Genomic DNA, 19,994 nt, shown 5'->3' with positions numbered 1-19,994 from the left:
GAAAGGCTGGGGCTCCTCTGGCATTTGGCAAAGGTCAGCCAGCCCCAGCGCTCGCAGGCGAGCGGTGGGTGTGTGTTCCCATCACAGCCTGCTCTGCGCTGGCTCTGCTTCCCTGCTCCCTCCTGCGAGCACCACGGTCAGAGTTGGGATGCTCAGGTGTATCTTTTCCTTCTCTATCTTCTAGGTGAATGTAATGGCTGCAAGCGGGGTCATTTTCCAGCATCCACGCAGTGACAGAGAGTGAGAACGTCGTTAATGAGGGATTCCAGGGAAAGGAAAGGAAATATGGGAATCGGAAAGGAAAAATGGATTTTTCCTAACGGGAACAAGTTGGTGCCTCTGGTCCCTGTAGGTGAAATAAGGGTAACGTGAGATTTCCTGCCCTTTCATCAGGTTACAAGCTAGGCAGGACACGTCTCCTGTGATGGGAGATGCTCACACGAAGCCACCCAAGTCCAGAGTTGGGGTTTCTCCTGCCCCAGCACCCGCAGGAGGACGAACCCTCAAGTCTGGCCTAGGAGAGGCCAGGCTGAAGGAGAAAGCTTAAAAATTTGCTCAAGCTGTTTTTTTCTGAAGGTTTTTTTATGAGTTAGGGGTGAATCATCCGTGCACCTAGGGCTCACCCTACGCATGTGCATCCTCTTGGGACCTGGGCACAGATGTGTCCTAGGGAGCTGATTGTTCTTCCTCTGGGCTTTTCATGGATTTTCTGACTTTTGGCCCTGTCAGCAGGCTGCTTCATAGACCCCACGTGATGGGGGAAAATCCTTCACGCTGGCAAATACTGAGGGACAGGAACAGTGAAGGTAGCATATCCGATTCACTGTCATCTTTTCTCCAGCCCAGACTTGGGCACTGAGCATTTTTATGCCAACAGTTTGGCCAGGGCAAGAGCATCCCTAGAAGTGGGCAGAGCATCTCCCCAGGTGGGTGGTGGGTCATTGATTTCTCAGGAGGTGGGCACAACTCCCTGGAGAGCTGAGAAGCAACCATTTGCTTCAACCCTCTGGTGCCTCAGTTTCCCCTTGGGTTGAAGGGAACTGCTAATCCATCCCAGCCTCCCAGCCATGCCACGAAACTAAATTCACTACCACCCACACAATCTTCTTTGGATACTATGGGGATGGGGCAACGTGAGGACACAGACCAGCTGATTAGCATCAAGATGCAAAACGTCCCTTAGACCCGAGCCTTTGGGCTATCTGGTTTCGTTCCCCACCTCTGGGGTGAGCCAGATATAGAAATGGAGTCATGCGAAGCAGCACAAAGTCTCTATTTCAGAGCTGGGGTTGAGCAAATTAAAATGTAGCGTGTTCAAAAGCCAGCTTCCCTGGATGGCAGACAAAAATAATCCATTTCCTTGAAACAAATACTAAATATTAATGAGATTCGATGGTCTGCCGTGCACACAGAGCTGTAAAGAGCATTTCTCGTTGATCAGCTGTGGAAACAGGTTCGCGAGATGAAATTGCTTTTCGAATGGTTATTTGTGGCCCTTCTCGAGGTGGCTCGGGAAAGAAAGTTTGCCTGCCCAAAAAAAAAAACAAAAAAAGAAAACTCAGAGCATTTCCATTTTGCATCAGGGCAGCCCTGGGGATGAGTTCTGGTGCTTTCATTTTTGTTTACGCACTTGCCCGAGCGGTTGGGGAGATGGCTCGGCTTGGTTATGTAGAAATCAGCCCTGAATTTACGTCGAGAAGGAGGCGATTCCCTGGGAACATCAGCCGTCTGTGCCTGCCCCCGACCAGCGCCGGAACGGGCTGCCAAAGGCAGAACATGGGACCCAAGAGCACTCCCTGGCTTTCCAGCCACATCCGCTCCTCGATTTATTTCAATCACAAGCATTGGGGGAAACATTAAAAAAATTACTTAGAGCTCTCACCAAGTATCCTAAAGTGAAAGCAGAGGGCTAGGAGCTTTGGAAAAGGAATCTTGAATTTTTCTATTGCTTTGACCCTTGGGTAAGTCAGGAAAATTTGTATTAACTCCATTTCCAAACTCAGAGGTTGGAAGAAAAATAAAAATGCTCTTTTCCCTTCCTCACCAGCACACACAGCTGTGGCGTGGGGCTTTTCCCCCCCAATTCTGTGCTTACCTGTGGGCAGCACAGTGTTGGTTGTGGCTGGGAGGGCAAATGACACACAGGGAATGGCTACAGCCCTCCCTGGGAAGCTGCTGGTCACAACCCTGCCATGTCCCACACGCAGCCGTGGAGGATGCTGAAAGCATTTTGCATCCATCACGCAGTAAATAACACGTCGCTTCATGATTTTATAAAACTATTAAGCCAGTTACGTAGCCGTGGGTCGAACGAGAGCTAATATTAGCTAGAAATGACTAAAATTAGAAAATTAGAACCAAGCCAGAACTAATTAGTTTTTCAAGGAATAGAACCAGAACCGGAACAAATTAATTGTTGCTGAAATATCACCACGGGGCCTGGCAGGCGCCGCCGCTTCCAGCCCCACACAGGCTCCCGCTCTGCTTTGCTCGGAATGACTCCCATGCGGGCTGGGGAAGGAGCCCAGGGTCCCATCTGAAGGCTGTGACAGCTAAATAAGAGTTGGCATCTCAATCCCAATCAGGGAGTTCGCAGCAGCGTGATACAGCCAGAGCTGGGAACCATCCAGCTGCTGCCACGAAGGGCTCGGAAATGCGTCCCCTCGCCCCGTCGCTGCCCAGGTGCGCTTTTCTAAAGGTGAGGGTCATCACAAAGCCATCTCAATGGGTGCCAGCAGCACACAGGCTGTCCCCTCTGATCCCAACAGCGCTGCCTTCTCTTCCAGCTTCAGCTCTGCCACCGGCTGAGATGCTTTGCAAAGCTCTCCAAGCGAGCCAGGAGCTGCCATCCATGCAAATGCCACCAGAATAATTTCCAGGGAATTAGGCAGTTGGTACTGATAACTGGCATGTGGTTGCATTTTTCCATCTGTGACTCAGTCACCTCTATGGTCACTTCTTTTTACTTTCCAAAGGTGGTAACTCACCCTATATTTCTTTCTCTTAAAGCTCTCAAACAGCAGCTCCCATTTTAGCAGCAGCATGACGCACGGTGTTTTAAATTCAATTTAGAATACAAACTATTTATACCAGCCAGAAAAAGGCAGTGAAGCAGCTCTTTCTGTCATGAGTGGATTTGTAATTTCAGAGCAATCATTGCATAACTAATTGAATCAGCTCTCAGCATGTGAAATCAGTGCCCTGCTTATCTCAGGTTTTCATCCTTCTCCCCTCCTGAAGCCAACAGTCCCCTTCCACCAGCGGCACTTTGTGCTTTCGCATTAGCCTAGGAAGAAAGCAGGACCTGCAAAGCTGCCTTTCTCTGCTCAGATAAAGCCAATAAATGACCAAGTACATTCAAAGTAGATGAATAGCTGGGTTGCAGGTGCCTCCCGAAAGCTGCCCAGGCTCCATGTGAGGGAGTGAAGTGCATTTGAAGTTAATGAAGTGCCAGCTGTGTCTGAGAAGCAAATTGGTGCTGAGACGTTCTGCTGACTCCCACCTCCCACTTCATTGCCCAGGTGTGCTCTGCTTGGCTTGAATTGAGGGTCTGATCCAAACCCCAGGCTTGGCATCTGAAAATGGAGCTTAAAAGAGGCGATAAACACAGCGACAGCTTTCTGAGGGAAACAGGAAAGGTAGAAAACAGAGTAGCTGTGAGGATTTTCATCAGCTTGGGAGTGAGGGTCTTGGATTTGGTGACTTTGGTGGATCCAGTCCTACACATTTTGGGAGCAGCTCCAGCCACCTGTGTGCAGCAGCCTCCCAGGATCAGAGGGCATCTCCTCAGCTGCCAGGCATTTTGGGCAGGGTCCCATCAGCTTCTGCTGCTCTACAGAACATAGAGCTTAAAATTGCAGCCAGAGAAAAGTGTGCTGGAAAGGATGCTAATGCCTCCCTGGAGATGTTCCCTGCGTGCCTGTGAGTCCTGGGCTGTCACTGACGTGCTGCATGGATTGCGTGGAGACAGCCATGCAGGGATGGGTGAGGAGTGCAGCTGAGCCCGTGGTGGCTGTGATTGCTGAGTGCTAACGAAGGGCAGCTGATTCAGCCTATACAAGTGGAAGCAGTTCTCTAGGCTGATCTGGCAGGTCTTACCTGGGAGGAGGTTGGAGGAGTGCTGGCAGACTTTTCTGGAAGTAAGCTGGGAGGAGTTGTTCCTGCCAGGTATGATCCCTACAGCTGGGTGTAGGAGATGGTAGAGCCCAGAAAATGAGAGCTGGGTGTCTCTGTGGTCTGTCCTTTGCTCAGGGTTTTGTTTTCTTTCCAGGAGAACAATAGGAGGCTCCGTGGCAGGGGCCTGTTGGTTTTGGTGGTCTGAGAACAACCTTAGCAATGCTCCCAGCTTTGTTGGACAAATGTTGTCCAATTCACATATTCCCCAAAACTGGTGTGTAGGGTTTTTTCCATGAGACAGTGCCTCAGTGCTGCTGGTTGGCCTGGTGAACAGGGCAGTGCAAGCACTGGCAGGGGCTGGCATGGGCAGGAAAAGGAACTTTCATCCCTGGGAGAGGAATGGTGAGACACTGGCCCAGGTTGCCCAGAGAAGCTGTGGCTGCTCCTCCCTGGAAGTGTTGAAGGCCAGGTTGGATGAGGCTTTGAGCAACCTGGTCTAGTGGAAGGTGTCCCTGCTGATGGCAGGGGGGTTAGAACTGGATGAGCTTTAAGGTCCCTTCCAACCCAAACTATTCTGTGGGAAGGAGCCTTTATCCCCAGGCTTGGTTTAAGTCATGTCCCATCAGTGGCCTCTGCTTGCTTCTCACACAAAGCCATGCAGACAATGTGTGTCACTGAGGCTGCTGGGCTCGCTCCTGGGGCAGCACCTACCTCATCACCCCCAACTACCTGCTTTGTTTTCTGTCATCTCTCCAGGTAGCCCGATGGGAGCACAAAACACGAGTGCTCAGCCGAGTCTTTGGCTCTCCTCATGCTGCCTGCTACTGCCTGGGCGTTGTTATCCTGATGCTGAACTGTGTGCGGAGCCACTGGTAAGGAGCTAACCCTACTGCTAGGTACTGATGCAAAGAAATACCCCTATGGGGTGGGGGGATGAGGGATATTTACTCTGCAGTGTTGGATCCAGCCCCAGCATGTTGCTTTTACATGGTTGGATACCTTTGCTCAGCAGCAGATTTATTCCAGGATTTGTAATATGAGGGATGCAGCAGCGTGGCCAAAAATCATCAGTGTCAACAACGGTTGAGTGTCACAGGTTGCCTTGCTCTGCTCTCTGGGGTGGTTTCTCCTGCCCTGTGAGCTGCTGCTGTCTGCACAGGGTAGATCATATGTAACAGCAGAATTTTTTTCATTTTCTCATAAAAGTCATAAAATTAAACCTGTTTTTTTTTTTTTTAAGAAGCTGCAGTTTCCTGTGTAGAAGAGCAGGATTATCAGTGCACTTAGCAAGCAATATCTTTAAACTCTTATCTACGATCTCTTTAAATACCACCTGTGCTAGCTAATAGTATTGTAGGACTGATGCACCCTACACCATGGGAATATGTCCTTTGACGTTCTGAGTGCAGCAGAGAGGTTTACTGCAGAAGATTTCCTCAGTGCCAGCAATTTATCTGTGATCTGGTAGGCTTTATCTTCAATGCTGTTAGGAGAGACAGACTCTTTTACTAAATTTCCAAATTCAATTACACCAGGGTCACAGCTAATGGGTTATTTAGTACTTTGGGTAATTTCCCAGGCACAGAGATCTCAAGTTGGAATTTGCACATGTATTTAAGAGTTTTGCCTTCCTGGAAGTGACAGCAAGACCTGCCCTTGCCCTTCTGGGTTTGTCCCAGCTACTGCTTATTGCAGAAACTGTAAGAAAGCTTGCGATGAATGGGGCTGTAATTGAATGCAGGCAATGCAGAGGGCTTGTGTGTGTTCTGCTGATGTCTTAGTGACACAGCAGGCTTGGATTTCACTGGGGAATGTCTCGGCAGTCTCTTGCACAAATGACATAGTCACTTGTTGTCTGGGAAGCAATGCAAAGCCTTGTGCCTGCCTTTAATTAAAAACACAGCTGATGGAGGGACAGTCTCAGTTCCCAGTGGTCCTGCTGGCTCCTGGGTCAGGGAGCCTGGCTGGGTCACAGTGAGACACTGCTGGGAGAGCCAAAGAGACCTCATCTGTCCCAGCACTACATCATGCTTTCCCCCTGCAGACCCCTCAGTGCCTCACCAGGGCTGGCTGTGTGGGCTCTGCTCTATGTCATGAGTTTGTGAGTGCTGTGGGGCTCATTGGGGGTGGCTTTGCCTGTGCAGCCCATGAGTTGGGCCCTGAAGGAAACAGTAAGATCAACCCAGGGAGCTGGAAAAGCCCCATTTGGACCTTGGTTATGGAGGAGAGGCTGTAGAAAATGGGGCAGCTCAGCTCCAACAGAACATGGATGAGATGCCAGCCAGTGGATCAAGGCCAATTCAGATGACTGCAATGTGAAGTTTATCTTGCCCAGATGTTTCAACATGGTTGGGTTATTCCCTTGCCTTTCCTTGGCACTGAAGCTGGCCTGGATGATGGCTAGCAGGCTTTGGAGGCTGTTCAAGCAAGGCAAGACCTTAACTGTGGGAGTGATGGGATGATTTCAGGGTGGTCATCAGAGCAGCAACTGCTGGAGTTGTCCTGAAATACACCTGGGAGAGTTGCTACCTCCATTCCCAGCTTGGTGAGCCCTCCAGGGCTGCCTGCGGCTTATTGCTCCAGCTTGGTGAGGGTATGGTATTTGGGAAGGATTCATCCTGTCCCTTGCCCTTGCATGAAGATATCAGCCAGACCCAAACTGGGATTTGGCTGGCCAGAGAGATGTTCACGGGTCATACACATGAGCACCATCATCTCAGTGGCCAGTGATGCCGGGAGGAACATGTCTCACCCGCTCTCGCTATTTCACTTTTCCCTTTATTTTATTTTCTGAGTCATTTGCACTCGAGCACACTGATGAAAGCAGGTTTTCTGCTTCTCAGCCCCGCGGAATCCATCCAGCCAGCCAAGCCCAAGCCGTGCTTCGCGCTTTGGCTGCGCGCGGCAGTCGGGGTTGCTAGCACAGAGTGTGCTGGTTGCTGATAGCGAGCGAAAAGGCAGCCTCGGGGGGTCCCTCCACCCCCAGTTCTGTAATCCAGCCTTTAAAACTCTTCTCTTTGTGTTTTGGGGATTTTTTTAATGTGGGTGGGGGCTGCCAGGGAGCGATGGAGGAGCTCGCAGGATGTCTCTTTTGTTTTTAAAAACCTTTTGCTTCCTTTTTTGCAACTGAATTTTTGAAAGGCTCCTAGCTGGGGGCGGAGGAGGGGAGGGCAGAGCACACAAAAACTTTGTGAGTGGGTTGGCATTGTGACTGAAAGCCCCCCAGGAGCTGGGCTGTGGGGCTGCTTCACCACCCGCCCCACGCCGGGGTCTCTGCTGTGGTCCTCTCCCCAATTCAACACCATGATGCTCTCATGCAAGCTTTGCTCCGAAGGGATACCTTGGGTGTGAGAAGAGGAATGTCTTGTGCTCAATTAAGCAATTAAGTGCTTCCCAGCTCTGAGCTTCATTATCAGCCTTGGCTTGCTTCTGAGAAGCAACCCAGAATGACCGGTGACCAGAGGGGACCTGCTTAGTCAACTGCACAAGACAAGCATCCTTAATTGCTTTGGTGCAATGATTATTTTCATTACAACCGTGTTCTTTCTGCGAGAAGCCGGGAACTTCCATCATTGAGGCTTTTATCTCTGAAAACAATTCCCGAACTGTTGAACTATCAGCACTGCGTGCGCTGCCCCAGCAGTTTATGACTGTTATCTGTGTGACATGGGACGTGACAACCTTCACTGCCCTCCAGACTCGCATCCAGTGTCGCTCTCTCCTGCCTTACCACGTTGTTGATATCTTCCCCTGCACCAGCTCTACGATTAGCTGCTGGCACTGCCTCCGAGCCCTCCTGTGCTCCCTTGTGCCCACCCTGCCAAGCTCCCCATCTCAGGGCAGGTGTGTGCAGGTGGTTTTATATACATGGAGCTTATGAACTTCTCACCTTAAAGGTCTCGAGGTGTTTGCCTGAGCTGTAAGGGCAACACCCATGCACACCCTGAATGGGGTGGTTTGCAGATGTGAGGGTCTTGGGGTGCACAGGACTGTGATGCCTCCAGTGGGAGCAAGCCCAGCAGAGGCTGAGCAAGGGCAGTGCCTTTGGCAACGTGCTCGGTGGGTACCGTGCTGCTGGCTGACCTGAAGTCCTTTGTTGATGCCACCCACTGGGCATTGCCTCCTGCATGGACAGGCTTGGAAGCTGATGCTTTCAAGAAAATAAACCCACCCTGGGAGGGGATTTTGCACAGGGAAGGGGTTGTTTGTCATTTCCTGGTGGTGCCTCTCGCCTTTATGCTCAATGCTGTTTAATTTTGAGAGCTAGTACCGTGAAGGAGCATGGTGTAAACAGCATCGATCTGGGAACCACGTGGCCTTTTGTGCAGAAGTGACCAAGTTCAATGATGGGAATCGAGCGTGGCCTGAGGGAGACAATGTCCCCTCGGAGCAACACTGCCAGCAATCTCTGATGGCTGTCTGGGAAAAGCCCCAGGCAGCCAACAGCACCTTGTGTCCCCACTGGTGCAGCTGCCAGGCATCCAGGTGAGAAAACCAGGCAGCTGAGATGTGGGGAGAAGCTGCCACAGCCCCTAGGTGACCTAAATAACACTCACACCGGTGCTGGCAGAAAAGCAAAGTCATTACTGGCAAAAGAAGCTGTGAAGATAATGACCGGGCTAACAACTGCCGGTGGTATCGGCAGGAGGATTTTAGTGTTGTTGGGGTTGTTTTTTTTCCTAAACAAACAAGATCTTTTGTTGCAGCGTGTGCTGCTGGGCACCACTGGATGGTTTTACCCCTGTTGTCTCCTTTTGCTGAGAGGAACAAAACCTGAGGCATGGGGCACGGACCGACGTCCTGCGTGGCGAGCACGGCACCTCACAGCGGCGGCTGCTGCTTCTGAATCCCTGGCTGCTGTCAGGCCCCTGGCCCAATTCTGCCCCAATTGCATTTGCCAGCCCCAGTTTTCAAGCTGATATTTGGGATCAGGCAAAGGGAGCGCTGCTGGGCTGTTCCCAGCAGTGACCCAATTTGCTGGACGAGGTCTTTGCTCCCCTTTGTAGGAAAGAGGTTATGAAATACGTTCACTGAGGGCCACCAAGAGAGGCCCAGAGACCTAAAAAGCTCAGCTGCTCTCTTAGTACAGTATTTCCAGGTTTGCTTTGTGCTCCATGTGGCTTTTGGGGTTGTATTTTGGGCTGTGGGTTTGATAAGTTTTCTGGTGTTGCAATCACTGTTCTCCTGTTGAATAAATCAGCTCCTGCTTGTGCAAGCCTGGCCCCGAGTCCCCTCTGCGTCCCAGCAAGAGGGACCTGTAGCCAATTTCCCTGGCTCCCACTTTCTTCCTGTGAGCCCACCTGCGTGACATCTCCGTCCCCATGCTTCAGGATAATTTTGAGTGGGTTTGGGGGTTTTTTTATTTTATTTTATGTGGTAAACTAAAAGAGGGGAGATTCAGACTAGATGTAAGAAAGACATTTTTGATGACAAGGGTGGTGAAACCCTGGCCCAGGTTGCCAAGAGAGGTGCTGGAAGCCCCATCCCTGAAAACATTCAAGGTCAGGTTGGACAGGAGCTCTGAGCAACCTGGTCTGGTTGAAGATGTCCCTGCTCACTGTGGGGGGATTGGACTACATGACCTTGAAAGGTCCCTTCCAAACCATTCTATGATTCTCACAAAGCAGTGGCACACATGGAGCAACAAGCTGAGTGTCCGATCAAGCACGTCTCATTTGGGAAGGATGAGCAGAACAACACCCGCTGCCTTGGCTTCCCCGTGCAAACCCCGTGGCACGCTGTGGCAGTTGTGCAGCCCAACCTCAGCCACCCTGACTGCTTCCACTCTGCCAGGAATTGTCCAAATCTGCCAATTTGGCCAGAGTGGGGCTGATGGATTTGGGTTTTTCTCTGCTGGCATGGAGAATGGGTGTCTCTGGTATCGTGCTTCATGCAGGCAAGCGTGGGGAGATGTCAGGGGAAGCCCCATTTTCCATTTGCCAAAGCTGGGGGCACCTTCCAGACCCTCCCTGATGGCAGATGTCCTCATGATTGCAGCTGGTTATGTGATTAAAGTAGGTCACAGCCCACCCACCCTTCCCCTGCGCTGGTAAGAGGGATGATTCTCACAATGGCAATTGCTCCACTCGGCACATAAAGCTTTTCCAGGTACAGGGACAAAGAGTGGCTTTAATTGGTGTCCTCTTGGGTGCCGAGCTGGTCCGCTGCCTTGTCATGCAGCCAGAAGTAAATGCTGTAACAAATGTGACTCAGAGGCACATGGTGACAGGGACTGGTTTCATGACAAATTGGCTTCATGACTCGCTCACCTAGCAAGGGAGATGGCCAACACCTTGTGTCCCCCCCACCAAGGAGGGTGTAACATAGTGTGGCGAGGGTCCCCCACCACTGAGGAGTGGTCACAGATGCCAGAATAATTGATAACTCCGTGGTGCTTGTCATGGCCCGGCATCATAAATGCTTAAAAGGTTTATTTACCAATTCCGAAAACTCCTGTGTGCATCATGTTTAATGCAAATAGAGAGTGTGTTTAGGAAGATATAAAACATTACTAGAGGGAAAGGCAGCCCATTATCTCCCTGCAAACACCTCCCTCTCTAGCTGTAAGCCAAACAGCAGGGGACTGAGCAAGACATGCTGATGAGGATAACTAATGCAGGCCTATCCGACCATGAAAAGGAAGGATGGGATCATCGGGAGCAGGGGAGACAGCTCTGCCAAAACAAACCACGTCACATGCTGGTTGCAAAACCTTGGAGGCTGATTCACAGTCAACCCATTCATGCTCTTGAAGCCACCTTTGGTCTTCTGCTCTGAGGCCAAGTCAGGTCACTAGCATGGGATAGGGGAGCCTTAAGGATGTAAGACAGTATGAATCCAGTTCATCTGGAGTGAGAAGCAGCCTCTGAGCACTGTGCTCTAGTTGTTTCTCTCTCTCCTCTCCCATCTCTTTACTGGGAACTGGGATCCAGGTGGGTGCCAGCTCAGTGCTGCTCTCCCAAACATGCCTCCCCAGGGATCAGAGGCAGAGTTTTCAGATTGCTGTGAGATCCCTTTTTGTGCTGGTTCCCTGTGGAGAGGTCTTGGCCAGACACAGAGTCAAACCCCCAGTGCTGTGAAAAGGCATTAACATCTTCAACTGTGAGAGCAAAGAGCTCCAGAGCATCCCCAGGGATGTCCCGTTGGGCTTTGAGAGCTTTGAGATCCACAGGAGGATCACTTTCCACCCAAACCCAGTGCCAAGGCAGTGTTGGTAGCAGGGATGTGGGTTTGGGCTTCCTCATAGAGGACACTTTTGTCATTTAAAAATAAATACCAGGGAAATAATGCAAAGGGCTGTGCAGCTCCTGCTGCTTCACATTGCAGCCAGATTTGTGTGTTCCCATCAGTCATGATTTTAATGATTCTGTGATTCTAAGCTAAACCAACATCAGCCTGGTGAGAGTAGGGAGGTGTGCTGGGTGCTGGAGGAGGATCAGCCCTGGGGATGTGTGCTGTTATATCACCTGGGTCCATGCTGTTGTTCCTCTGCCTGTGCTCTCCTCCCTGGAAAAGGGAATATCCCTGTGATTTCCAGCATGGAGGGCAAAGTATAAATCACCACGATGCTGTGTTCTTGCTCGCTCCCAAACATATTACATTTATTCTGTGTTTTGTTTCCTTGCTCCAGTCCAAAGGGAAGATTAAATGGCTTGCTCCAGTGTCCTAAAAAAATCCCTTACAGTAGAAAACCTAGTAGGAACAAGCTCCAAGGAAAACAAAAAATACCATCTAGATCCCTAAACCATGAGGTTTAAATATCATCCCGGACTTTGCTTGGTGTGTGTAATTTGCTGTCTGGTCTTTGAGCCTTTAAAAGGTGCATTTCCAGCTGCTTGTCCATCAGCTGGGCAGGCAGGATTGTCTATCTCAGCTTTCAGTTGAGCAACAGAGAAAATCCAGGGATTTGCAGGCCTTGGGGAAGCTGGACATTAGGGGGAAAAAACCCATCCCAAACCCTGCAGGTAACATCATGGAACCACTTTCCAGCCGAGGAGCCCATGAGCACAGGCAAGAGCAGCTCTCCTGGCCCAGCCCTGGCAGGCAGTGGTGGCCAGAGATGTGGAAGAGCTGTTATTCCACTTGAATTTCAGCCTCCAGGGTGCTCATTTGAAAAAAAAAAAGGCTCAAAGTTTCCTACCTCATGTGTCAGCAACGTGGAGAGAAACACTGTGTACAGCTCGGTGGGTCTGTTATCTCCTCTCACTGTTATTAATGGGCATTTTTTTAATCACAACGTTGTCTCCTTTGTAATCCTGTGTTTGTAATGAAGCTATGTGAGATGCTGAGCCTGCCAAACCCTGCTCCAGACAAAGGGCAGGGGGATGGAGGGAAGGGGGGGGGGGTCACAATTATTCCACTTACTAATGAGTGTTTGGAAGGTCAGACCTGAAATGCCTGAACAAGCCTGGAGCCAAGAGGTTGTGTTCGCACTTGAAAACGCGTCTCTCTAGTATTTTCCTTTCGCCGTTCCAATCCTCCCCCTGACTGTCAGCCTTCAGCCCTGAATCACTCCTGGGCACGTGGCTCACACATGAACACTGCAAAATATTTTGATGGAGAGAAACGGGGGTGGGAGCATGAGATAACCCAGTTGATTGTTCCCAACCCTTCAACTCTTGTGCTGAGGCATCGCAGCCTCCAGCGTTTGCAAAGGCGTATTTCCCAGAGCTCCCGGTCACGATGAAACCAAGGCAAAACTTGTGATACTGCAGGTCAGCGGGGATGGTGTTTCCAGGAGTGAGCAAGGGTTGCAAGTAGAAATAGCTGCTGCATGTCAAGCCCTGGCTGCTCACAAGGCTTTGGCTCCTTGCTTCTCCTGTTGGGAGGTTGAGGAAGTCCAGGTGGAAGAAGGGAGCCAGTGAAGGGTCCTCCTCAGCAACATCCTCTCCCAAAGCTCCACATCTACCAGGGAGAGGTGGGTGATGTTAGTAATGGGTCACTGCTTTTAACAGTCCTTCTTGTCTCTCCAACAGCTTCACAGAAGCCATGAAGAACCAGCTGAAGCTGGAGGGCTTGGACTGCTACTGGGCCTATTACTCAGGCTTGGCCATCTTGGCTGTAGGGACCTTGTTTGTCATTTCCAGCTTCTTAGCACTGGGATTCATCGGGACGTTCCTAGGTAAGCACTAAATATTCAATAGCTTAACCAGAAAGTGCTTTTATTCCTTGGAGGGGTCTTTTGCTAGGGCAGAGTCTGGAAGGACTCCCTCCTCCTTGCCTTCAGGGCTGTTAGGTTTGGTCTTGGCTTTACAGTACCAAAGTGTGATCTAACCACGCCGTTACCTTGCATGGAGAACACGGTGCAGTGCTTTTATACAGTGAGTCCCATCACCTGCAGCATCAAGCCTGAAATTTTAGAAAGCAGCAAATCATCTGACAGTCCAAATGCCCTCCAGAAAAGGGACCCCAAGTGCAGACCCCACAAGCAGATTGGCACTGGCACAGCGGGTATGAGCTGTCCGTCAGCCTTGCTCTGAGCCCCCGGCCGCCCGACACGCGCGCCGAGGCAAGATCTCGTTTGCTTTTCCCTCTGCAATAAACCTGACATTCGTTGACAGATTCTTTTATCTGCCACTTTATGGCAGAAGGCATTTTCTACTGTGCCTGCTTTCACATTTAGAGAGTAATTCTATTAGCATTGTTGACTTTAAAAACATGCCAGTATGTGTGGAATTCATAAAAATAAAACAGAGACAGGAACAATAAATATCTAAGGAAAGGGGCAGCTCCCGCTGGCTGAAATAATCACAGCCCCAGCTTTGACACTGCATTTGGGCTGTGCTTTTGCAAGTGCTTTACAAACCAAATTCAATTAGCTCCTGCAGCGTCGCCAGGAAGAGAGGGAGGTAATAAGCCTTCCTGTTTTCAAGTGGAGTTGCAAAGAAATGTGTTGAGTTGGCCAAGATCCTGCTGCCAGAAATAGACCTCAGCACTCCTGAATGTGTCCCCTCACCCTTCATCTGTGCAGCCCCACTCCTGGCCCCATGTTACACCTCTGTCCCCAAGCTCTCGGGCACCAGCATCCTCCAAAATCACCTGCAGCCACTGGGAGTGTGATGCTGTGTCTGCAGAGACACGTCCAGAGATGCTGGGCACAAGATTACCCGCCAGCAAGAGCTGCTTGAACGCTCCTGAAGTTCAGCCAGGTCTGGGGTTGTTTACGTAAAGCCTGATTCATCCGACCAGGAGGATCCACTGGACTTGAACCACTGGGGAAAAGCAAACAAGTGAGTCAGGCTCAGCGTAAGCGGTGTGAGTGGCCCTGTCCCCCACTGCTCTGCATGGCTGGTGGCTCCCGTACCCCCTGGGGCAGGGAAGAGGCAGGTGTTAGTGGCCCGTATCGGACATTTCTGCTCCATCTCTCTGCTGGTGGAGACTCTCCCTGTGACCAGTGCCCCGGGCTGAGGCTGCACAGCTTCAAGCCTTGCAGAAAGTGAGACCAGCTCTCTCCGCTAGCCGGGGCATGATGGGCACCAGGGCAGAGCTGAGTCAGGATGGGAGATGCCAAGACCATGTGCTGGTGCAGCTGGGCTGGCTCGGGACCTCTGTGCCACAGAGGTGTGGCCCAGCTGGAGCCCTGCAGACCGTCCATCCTTGGACTGATAGCAGCTTCTCAGCTCTATGCAAGCACCGATAAGTCCAAGTCAGCAAACTTCTCATGGAGAATACTGTTTTCTTACCCAGCTGTGGGGAAGACAAGAGGTCTGCAGATCTCCGCAGGTCTCACATGGGATGTTCTGTTGCTCGGGACTCACTTGGGACTGGTAATTCCAACATCCTCCTTCATGGAGGGTTTTAGTCTTGAGCTGGTGCTGCGGGAGGAGCAAGGTCCTTCTGACTGCAGGTGGCAAAGGGCAAGAAGATGGCATCCAGCTGCCTCTCACAGTTGATATCTGAGCTCCAGAGAAGTTTTGAGAGAGCCTCTGACACCCAAGCACTTAAAAACCTTACTGGAACAGCATTTGACCCTTCCCTTTTGGGTTTTCCTACAGCAGTGAGGGCTGAACCAGGCAGGGCACGGAGACCACATCGGGGCTGCCCATTAGATTCCTCTTCAACAGCACATTTAAGCTTTGGAGCAGCTGCAGAGCACTTTGTCTCTTAAGTGTAGGATAAACCATGCAGCGAGAGCTGTGTGAGTCACTCTTCTGCTACAAGCCGTTCTGTGCCACCCCAGCTCCAACCCCAGCATCTATTTGCAGCAGCTGGCTGCAGCCCCTCGCCCTGGCAGCTGTCTCCCCTGCAGAGCAATCCTTCCTCCTGCTGCCCTGTCTCTCCCCTGTGCCCTCACAGGAATTCGGGCATCAGTTCAGCGCTGTCCGCCTCGCCGATTGCCCTATTTCCTGATGAACGTAATAACGAGGGCTCAGCTCCCCGGAGGCCAAGGGCATTGAGAGGTGGCTCTGCCTGTCTGAGCCCATCTGTCTCACACCCAAGTGCGGTTCCTTCCAGCGCTGACCAAGATTTCAAGTAAATCTGACTTGACTGAAGTCTGTTACTGGGCTATGGTGAAGCTGGTGGCTCTGCAGAGAGGAGCAGAGGTGGTGCTTCAGCCCAGGTTGGTCTCCAAGAACCATGGAGGACCTTCCAGCATGCATCAAATGGCTTTTTGCTGCTACAATCCAAAGTGTCTACCCTGTGCAGTGAGGTGGTTACACTGACCTCCAGCAAAAAATAACCCAAATTAGATGCCAAAGTCCCTCAGTCTGACAAGGAGCTGATTCCTGATTTGGGAGCTTAATGGAAGCACAGGAGATGCCCAGGCTGATGCTGTGCAAGCTGATGCATGGTCCTTTCCCTTAGCACCTGCCTGAATATAAAAATATTGCAGGTCCTCTCTGGTGGTCATATTCATTTAACTGTGTGGGTTTAGAGGCAGGATTTACATCGGAAAAGCTCATGTCCTGTGGGAGCTGCTGCTCCCTCCAGCTGCTGGGTGCTCTTGCTTGCGGGGAGCCTGTCCAGAAGGTCCCACAGCCCCACCAGTGCTGGGCTCAGATAAGCCCCTGCCAGCCCCACCAACCCAGGGTTTTGTGTGAACCTCCCCAGTGCCAGTGACATATGGGGAACAAGGTGTTCAACCCAAAGGCGAGGGCGGGCAGGGTGTAATGAAGCATTTTGACACATAAGAAAGCGCAGAAATGGGCCGTGGCGGGGGGTGATGTGTTCTTTCTGCCAGAACAATCTCCGAGATGCATTGCCAAGTAACTGTGAGAACATATAGTATGAGTACCAGGCAATTATCTCACTTAGTGGCCTGTAGTTAAAGCCCAAAAGCATTGTCTAATTGGGCAGGCGCTGTTTATCCTTAGAAATAAATGTTTTTGCACCATGTGAGGTCAAAGAAATTACTCTACGATCCAGGTAATAATAATAACCTTGAATAGTTTGCACTCCTGTAATGCTTTTTATCTGGATTTCCAAGTACTTTCTCACCATACATTAATCCTCACCACCCTCCGCGCTATAAGAAAGACTGATATAATGAACAGTGCACAATAGCACCGGGAGGGATGGAGAAAACTTGCCCAAGGTCAGGGAACAGGCTGGCAGCACAGCTGGGAATGTGACCCAGGGCTGTGGCAGCTCCCTGAGCGGACGGACCAGCGCTGCTCCTCGCTGATTGATGCTGTGTCATGTACAGTGGACAAGGAGCAAAATCCTTGCTGGGTTTTGTGATCTTGCAAGTGAGACCATCAAAAATCAGAGCTCATCATCCCAACACTTTCTCCCACCTGAAACACCACTCACAAGCTGCACAACATCTTGCTTGTCATTTCTTCTCCAGGCTCCTTTCAGGAGGATGGAAGGATTACTCCGAGATAGATAGGAAGCTGGTTGGATGCTGACAGTTCTGAAAGCTTCCCTCATTTAAGATGACAATCAACTATTATCATCATCATCATCATGCCGATAATTGAGTGTTTTGTAGGCAGAGGTGCTATTTTCTGTAATTCTGAGAAATTCTCTGAACTATGAGATAAGGGTGACACTAAATGAGGGCATTTGGTGGTGGCAGTCGTGATTATAACATCTCGAAACACCATTACAGTGCACTGGGCTTATTTCCCCATTAAATGGATTTGATCCTATGCACTTGTTTCCTCGTTGAGTGGCATCAGACGGGCAGTTTTCAAATGAGAAAGCCAGAATCAGCCAGTTGGGACCTGGAGAGCTGCTTCCTGATGAGGGATGTGGCTGCCATAACCTCACTGCAATGCACAAACCTTCCTCGTGGGCAAAGAGCCGTTCCTGGAAAAGCTGATAGACGCGGAGTAAACAGCCGACCTATTTGTTGCTGTTTTCTCAGCCTGGAAATCAGCAGTGAAACCCCTCGTTTGTTTTCGCTCTGCAACCCCAGCAGGGATGCCCTGTGGCACAGGGAGGGTATCAGTGTGCCAAAGCCCCCTGCGACTCAGCACAGGAAGGACATGGATTTGCTGGAGCAGGTCCAGGGGAGGTCACAAAGATGATCCGAGGGCTGGAGCAGCTCTGCTGTGAGGACAGGCTGAGAGAGTTGGGGTGGTTCAACCTGGAGAACAGAAGGCTCTGGGGAGCCCTTATTGTGGCCTTTCGATACTTGAAGGGTCCTGTAAGAAAGATGGGGACAGACTTTTAGCAGGACCTGTAGCAATAGGACAAGGGGTGATAGTTTTAAATTAAAAGAGTTTAGATTGAGACCAGATGTAAGGAAGAAATATTTTACAATGAATGTGGTGAGACACTGGCCCAGGTTGCCCAGATTGGTGGTAGAAGCCCCATCCCTGGAAACATTCAAGCTCAGGTTGGATGGGGCTCTGAGCAACCTGATCTGGTTGAAGATGTCCCTGCTCACTGCAGGGGGTTGGACTAGATGGCCTTGAAAGGTCCCTTCAACCCAAACCATTCCATGTTTCTGTGACTCCCAGTTTCATGGAGCCTAACCACAACCCCTCTGTTTGCCCTGCAGGTGATTACTTTGGCATCCTGATGGAGGCAAAAGTGACCAGCTTCCCCTTCAGCATCCTGGATAATCCCATGTACTGGGGCAGCACAGCCATCTACCTGGGCTGGTCCCTCATGTGAGTACGTGCCCCTGCAGACAGCACCAGTTGTAGGGCAAGTGTTGGTCTGTGCTCGGTGGGGCTTAAGGTGCTCTGGTGCATCAGGGGCCAAAGAAACTCCTGATGATGGCAGTCAGCAAAAAAAATGACGTGGAAAGTGCAACATGCCCTAGTTTCTCACTTCCTGACTATTTTTGTACGTGCAAAATCTTCTGCTGTCATAAAAGACTTGCAGCATTAATTGTATATAAATAAATAACGGCCAAGTGCTGAGGAGAGGAAACATCCGCAAATGCTTTGCAGCTGAATGAGGTCCTTGGCAGGCTCTGCACGTGGAAAAATCAACAGTCAGGGCCAAATTCATGCTGGGTGTCACTCGGCAGGAGCAGGGCACTGATACTGGGGATCAGTGTGACCCTGTAGTTACCTCTGACAAAAAAAAAAGCCAACACACCCTTCACCCCACTGCACGGTGATAACACTTGGGAAACACTCCTCATGTGATACAACACAGCTTAATAGCCTGCTTAGGAGGAAATGAATAGGCAGTAATTTAGCAGCAAATGAGCAATATACTCTATTCTGCGTAGCAAGTTTTATGTGGTTTTCATTTAATATCACATTTTATTTATTTGCCCAGGAGAAAAAAAACCCTGGCTGTGTTACATCAGGAGCCCGCAGAACATTGCGAGCCTTTATCACTAGGTATTTTGCACTGGTGCTCCTGAGTGTGACCATCTCTTTTCTACTTCGGTGGAAAAAATAAAGTGTTTTGCCACTTTTTGGTCTCCTTTTCAACCAAGTGTGCAGCACTTTCTGGCCCCTGGTAATGAGTAAAGCTGATGGTTTCTCTCTCATCTCCACTGAGCCTTGCTGCTGTTTGTTCTGCACTAGAAATCCCTCTCTGCTGCTGTCAGGACTGGTTGCACAAGGCCATTTGCCTTCCTGCCAGACCCATGGCACTGAATTGGGTCCAAACCCTGGGAAATGGTGCATGAGAGCTGGGATGAGCTCTCACACTGCTGGTGCCACAGCAGAGCCGGGCAGGAAGGCTGGCCATGGGGTTGGCAGCACGATGGCAGCGTGGATATTGCTTGGGGGAGTGGGACAGAGATGGGGCAGGATGAGTCCCCCAGTACTGCACCACAGCCAAAGACGACCCCCACAACAGCACAGAAGGAGAAATTTGACCATGAGGAATTACAAGATTTTAATTTAAGATCAACATCAGACTATTTCATAGAACCTTTGCAGAACCAGCTGAACCCTCCTGACCTGTTTCTGTCACTGAGATCCCTTCTTCACCCCTGTGAGAGAGAAACCTCGCACTGGGTTCATGTTGCTTAACCTGCTACTTTAATCCTGGGCAAAAAGCAACTCCAAGTGGCTCCAGACAACAGTGTGATTGCCTCCTATTTCTCATTAAAAGGCTGCCACCATAAAGGGCAGTGAGGCATCACAAATAATTGCTGTTAACAAATTGCTGGAGCTCTGCAAAGTGGCCCAGGACACCATCCACGTGCCCTGGGGTAGCTCGGCACAACCCTTCATGCCATGGTTTTGTCTGTTTCTTTTCCTCAGGATCTCAGCTCAGGTTGCTGAGGGTCTTCTGGGGGTGTCCTAGGTGTCTTCTGAGGATCACAGGGCTTTCAGAAGATGTTAGGTGTCTGCCCTTGGAGGCCAGAACTAATGTCCCAGCTCCATGGCAGTGGGAAGGATGCCGGAGGAATGCGTTTGCCATCTGGTTCTGGTCAGACCTAAAACGTAGAGTATATTTGTCCTCCCTGGGTGGTATATCACACTCTGTATCGTGACATCAGAGCCCAAAGGATT

At 50.6% G+C, this 19,994-nt stretch overlaps 1 protein-coding gene across 1 annotated transcript in view; it reads left to right on the top strand.

The window, feature by feature from the left end:
- The window catches only part of PEMT (phosphatidylethanolamine N-methyltransferase), a 35,156-nt gene extending 16,973 nt beyond the window's left edge, over positions 1–18,183 (top strand). The window contains exons 2-4 of the mRNA XM_010173463.1: positions 4,873–4,988; positions 13,092–13,237; positions 18,068–18,183. Of these exons, the coding sequence (XP_010171765.1) occupies positions 4,873–4,988; positions 13,092–13,237; positions 18,068–18,183 (378 nt within the window). The remainder of the gene's footprint in view (positions 1–4,872; positions 4,989–13,091; positions 13,238–18,067) is intronic.
- The last annotated feature ends 1,811 nt before the right edge of the window (positions 18,184–19,994 follow it).

The sequence above is a fragment of the Antrostomus carolinensis genome, unplaced genomic scaffold, assembly GCF_000700745.2.
Source record: "Antrostomus carolinensis isolate BGI_N321 unplaced genomic scaffold, ASM70074v2 scaffold9268, whole genome shotgun sequence".
Classification (NCBI taxonomy): domain Eukaryota; kingdom Metazoa; phylum Chordata; class Aves; order Caprimulgiformes; family Caprimulgidae; genus Antrostomus; species Antrostomus carolinensis.
The sequence above is the reverse complement of the archived record's forward strand: the minus strand, read 5'-3'. Positions and strand labels throughout refer to the sequence as shown.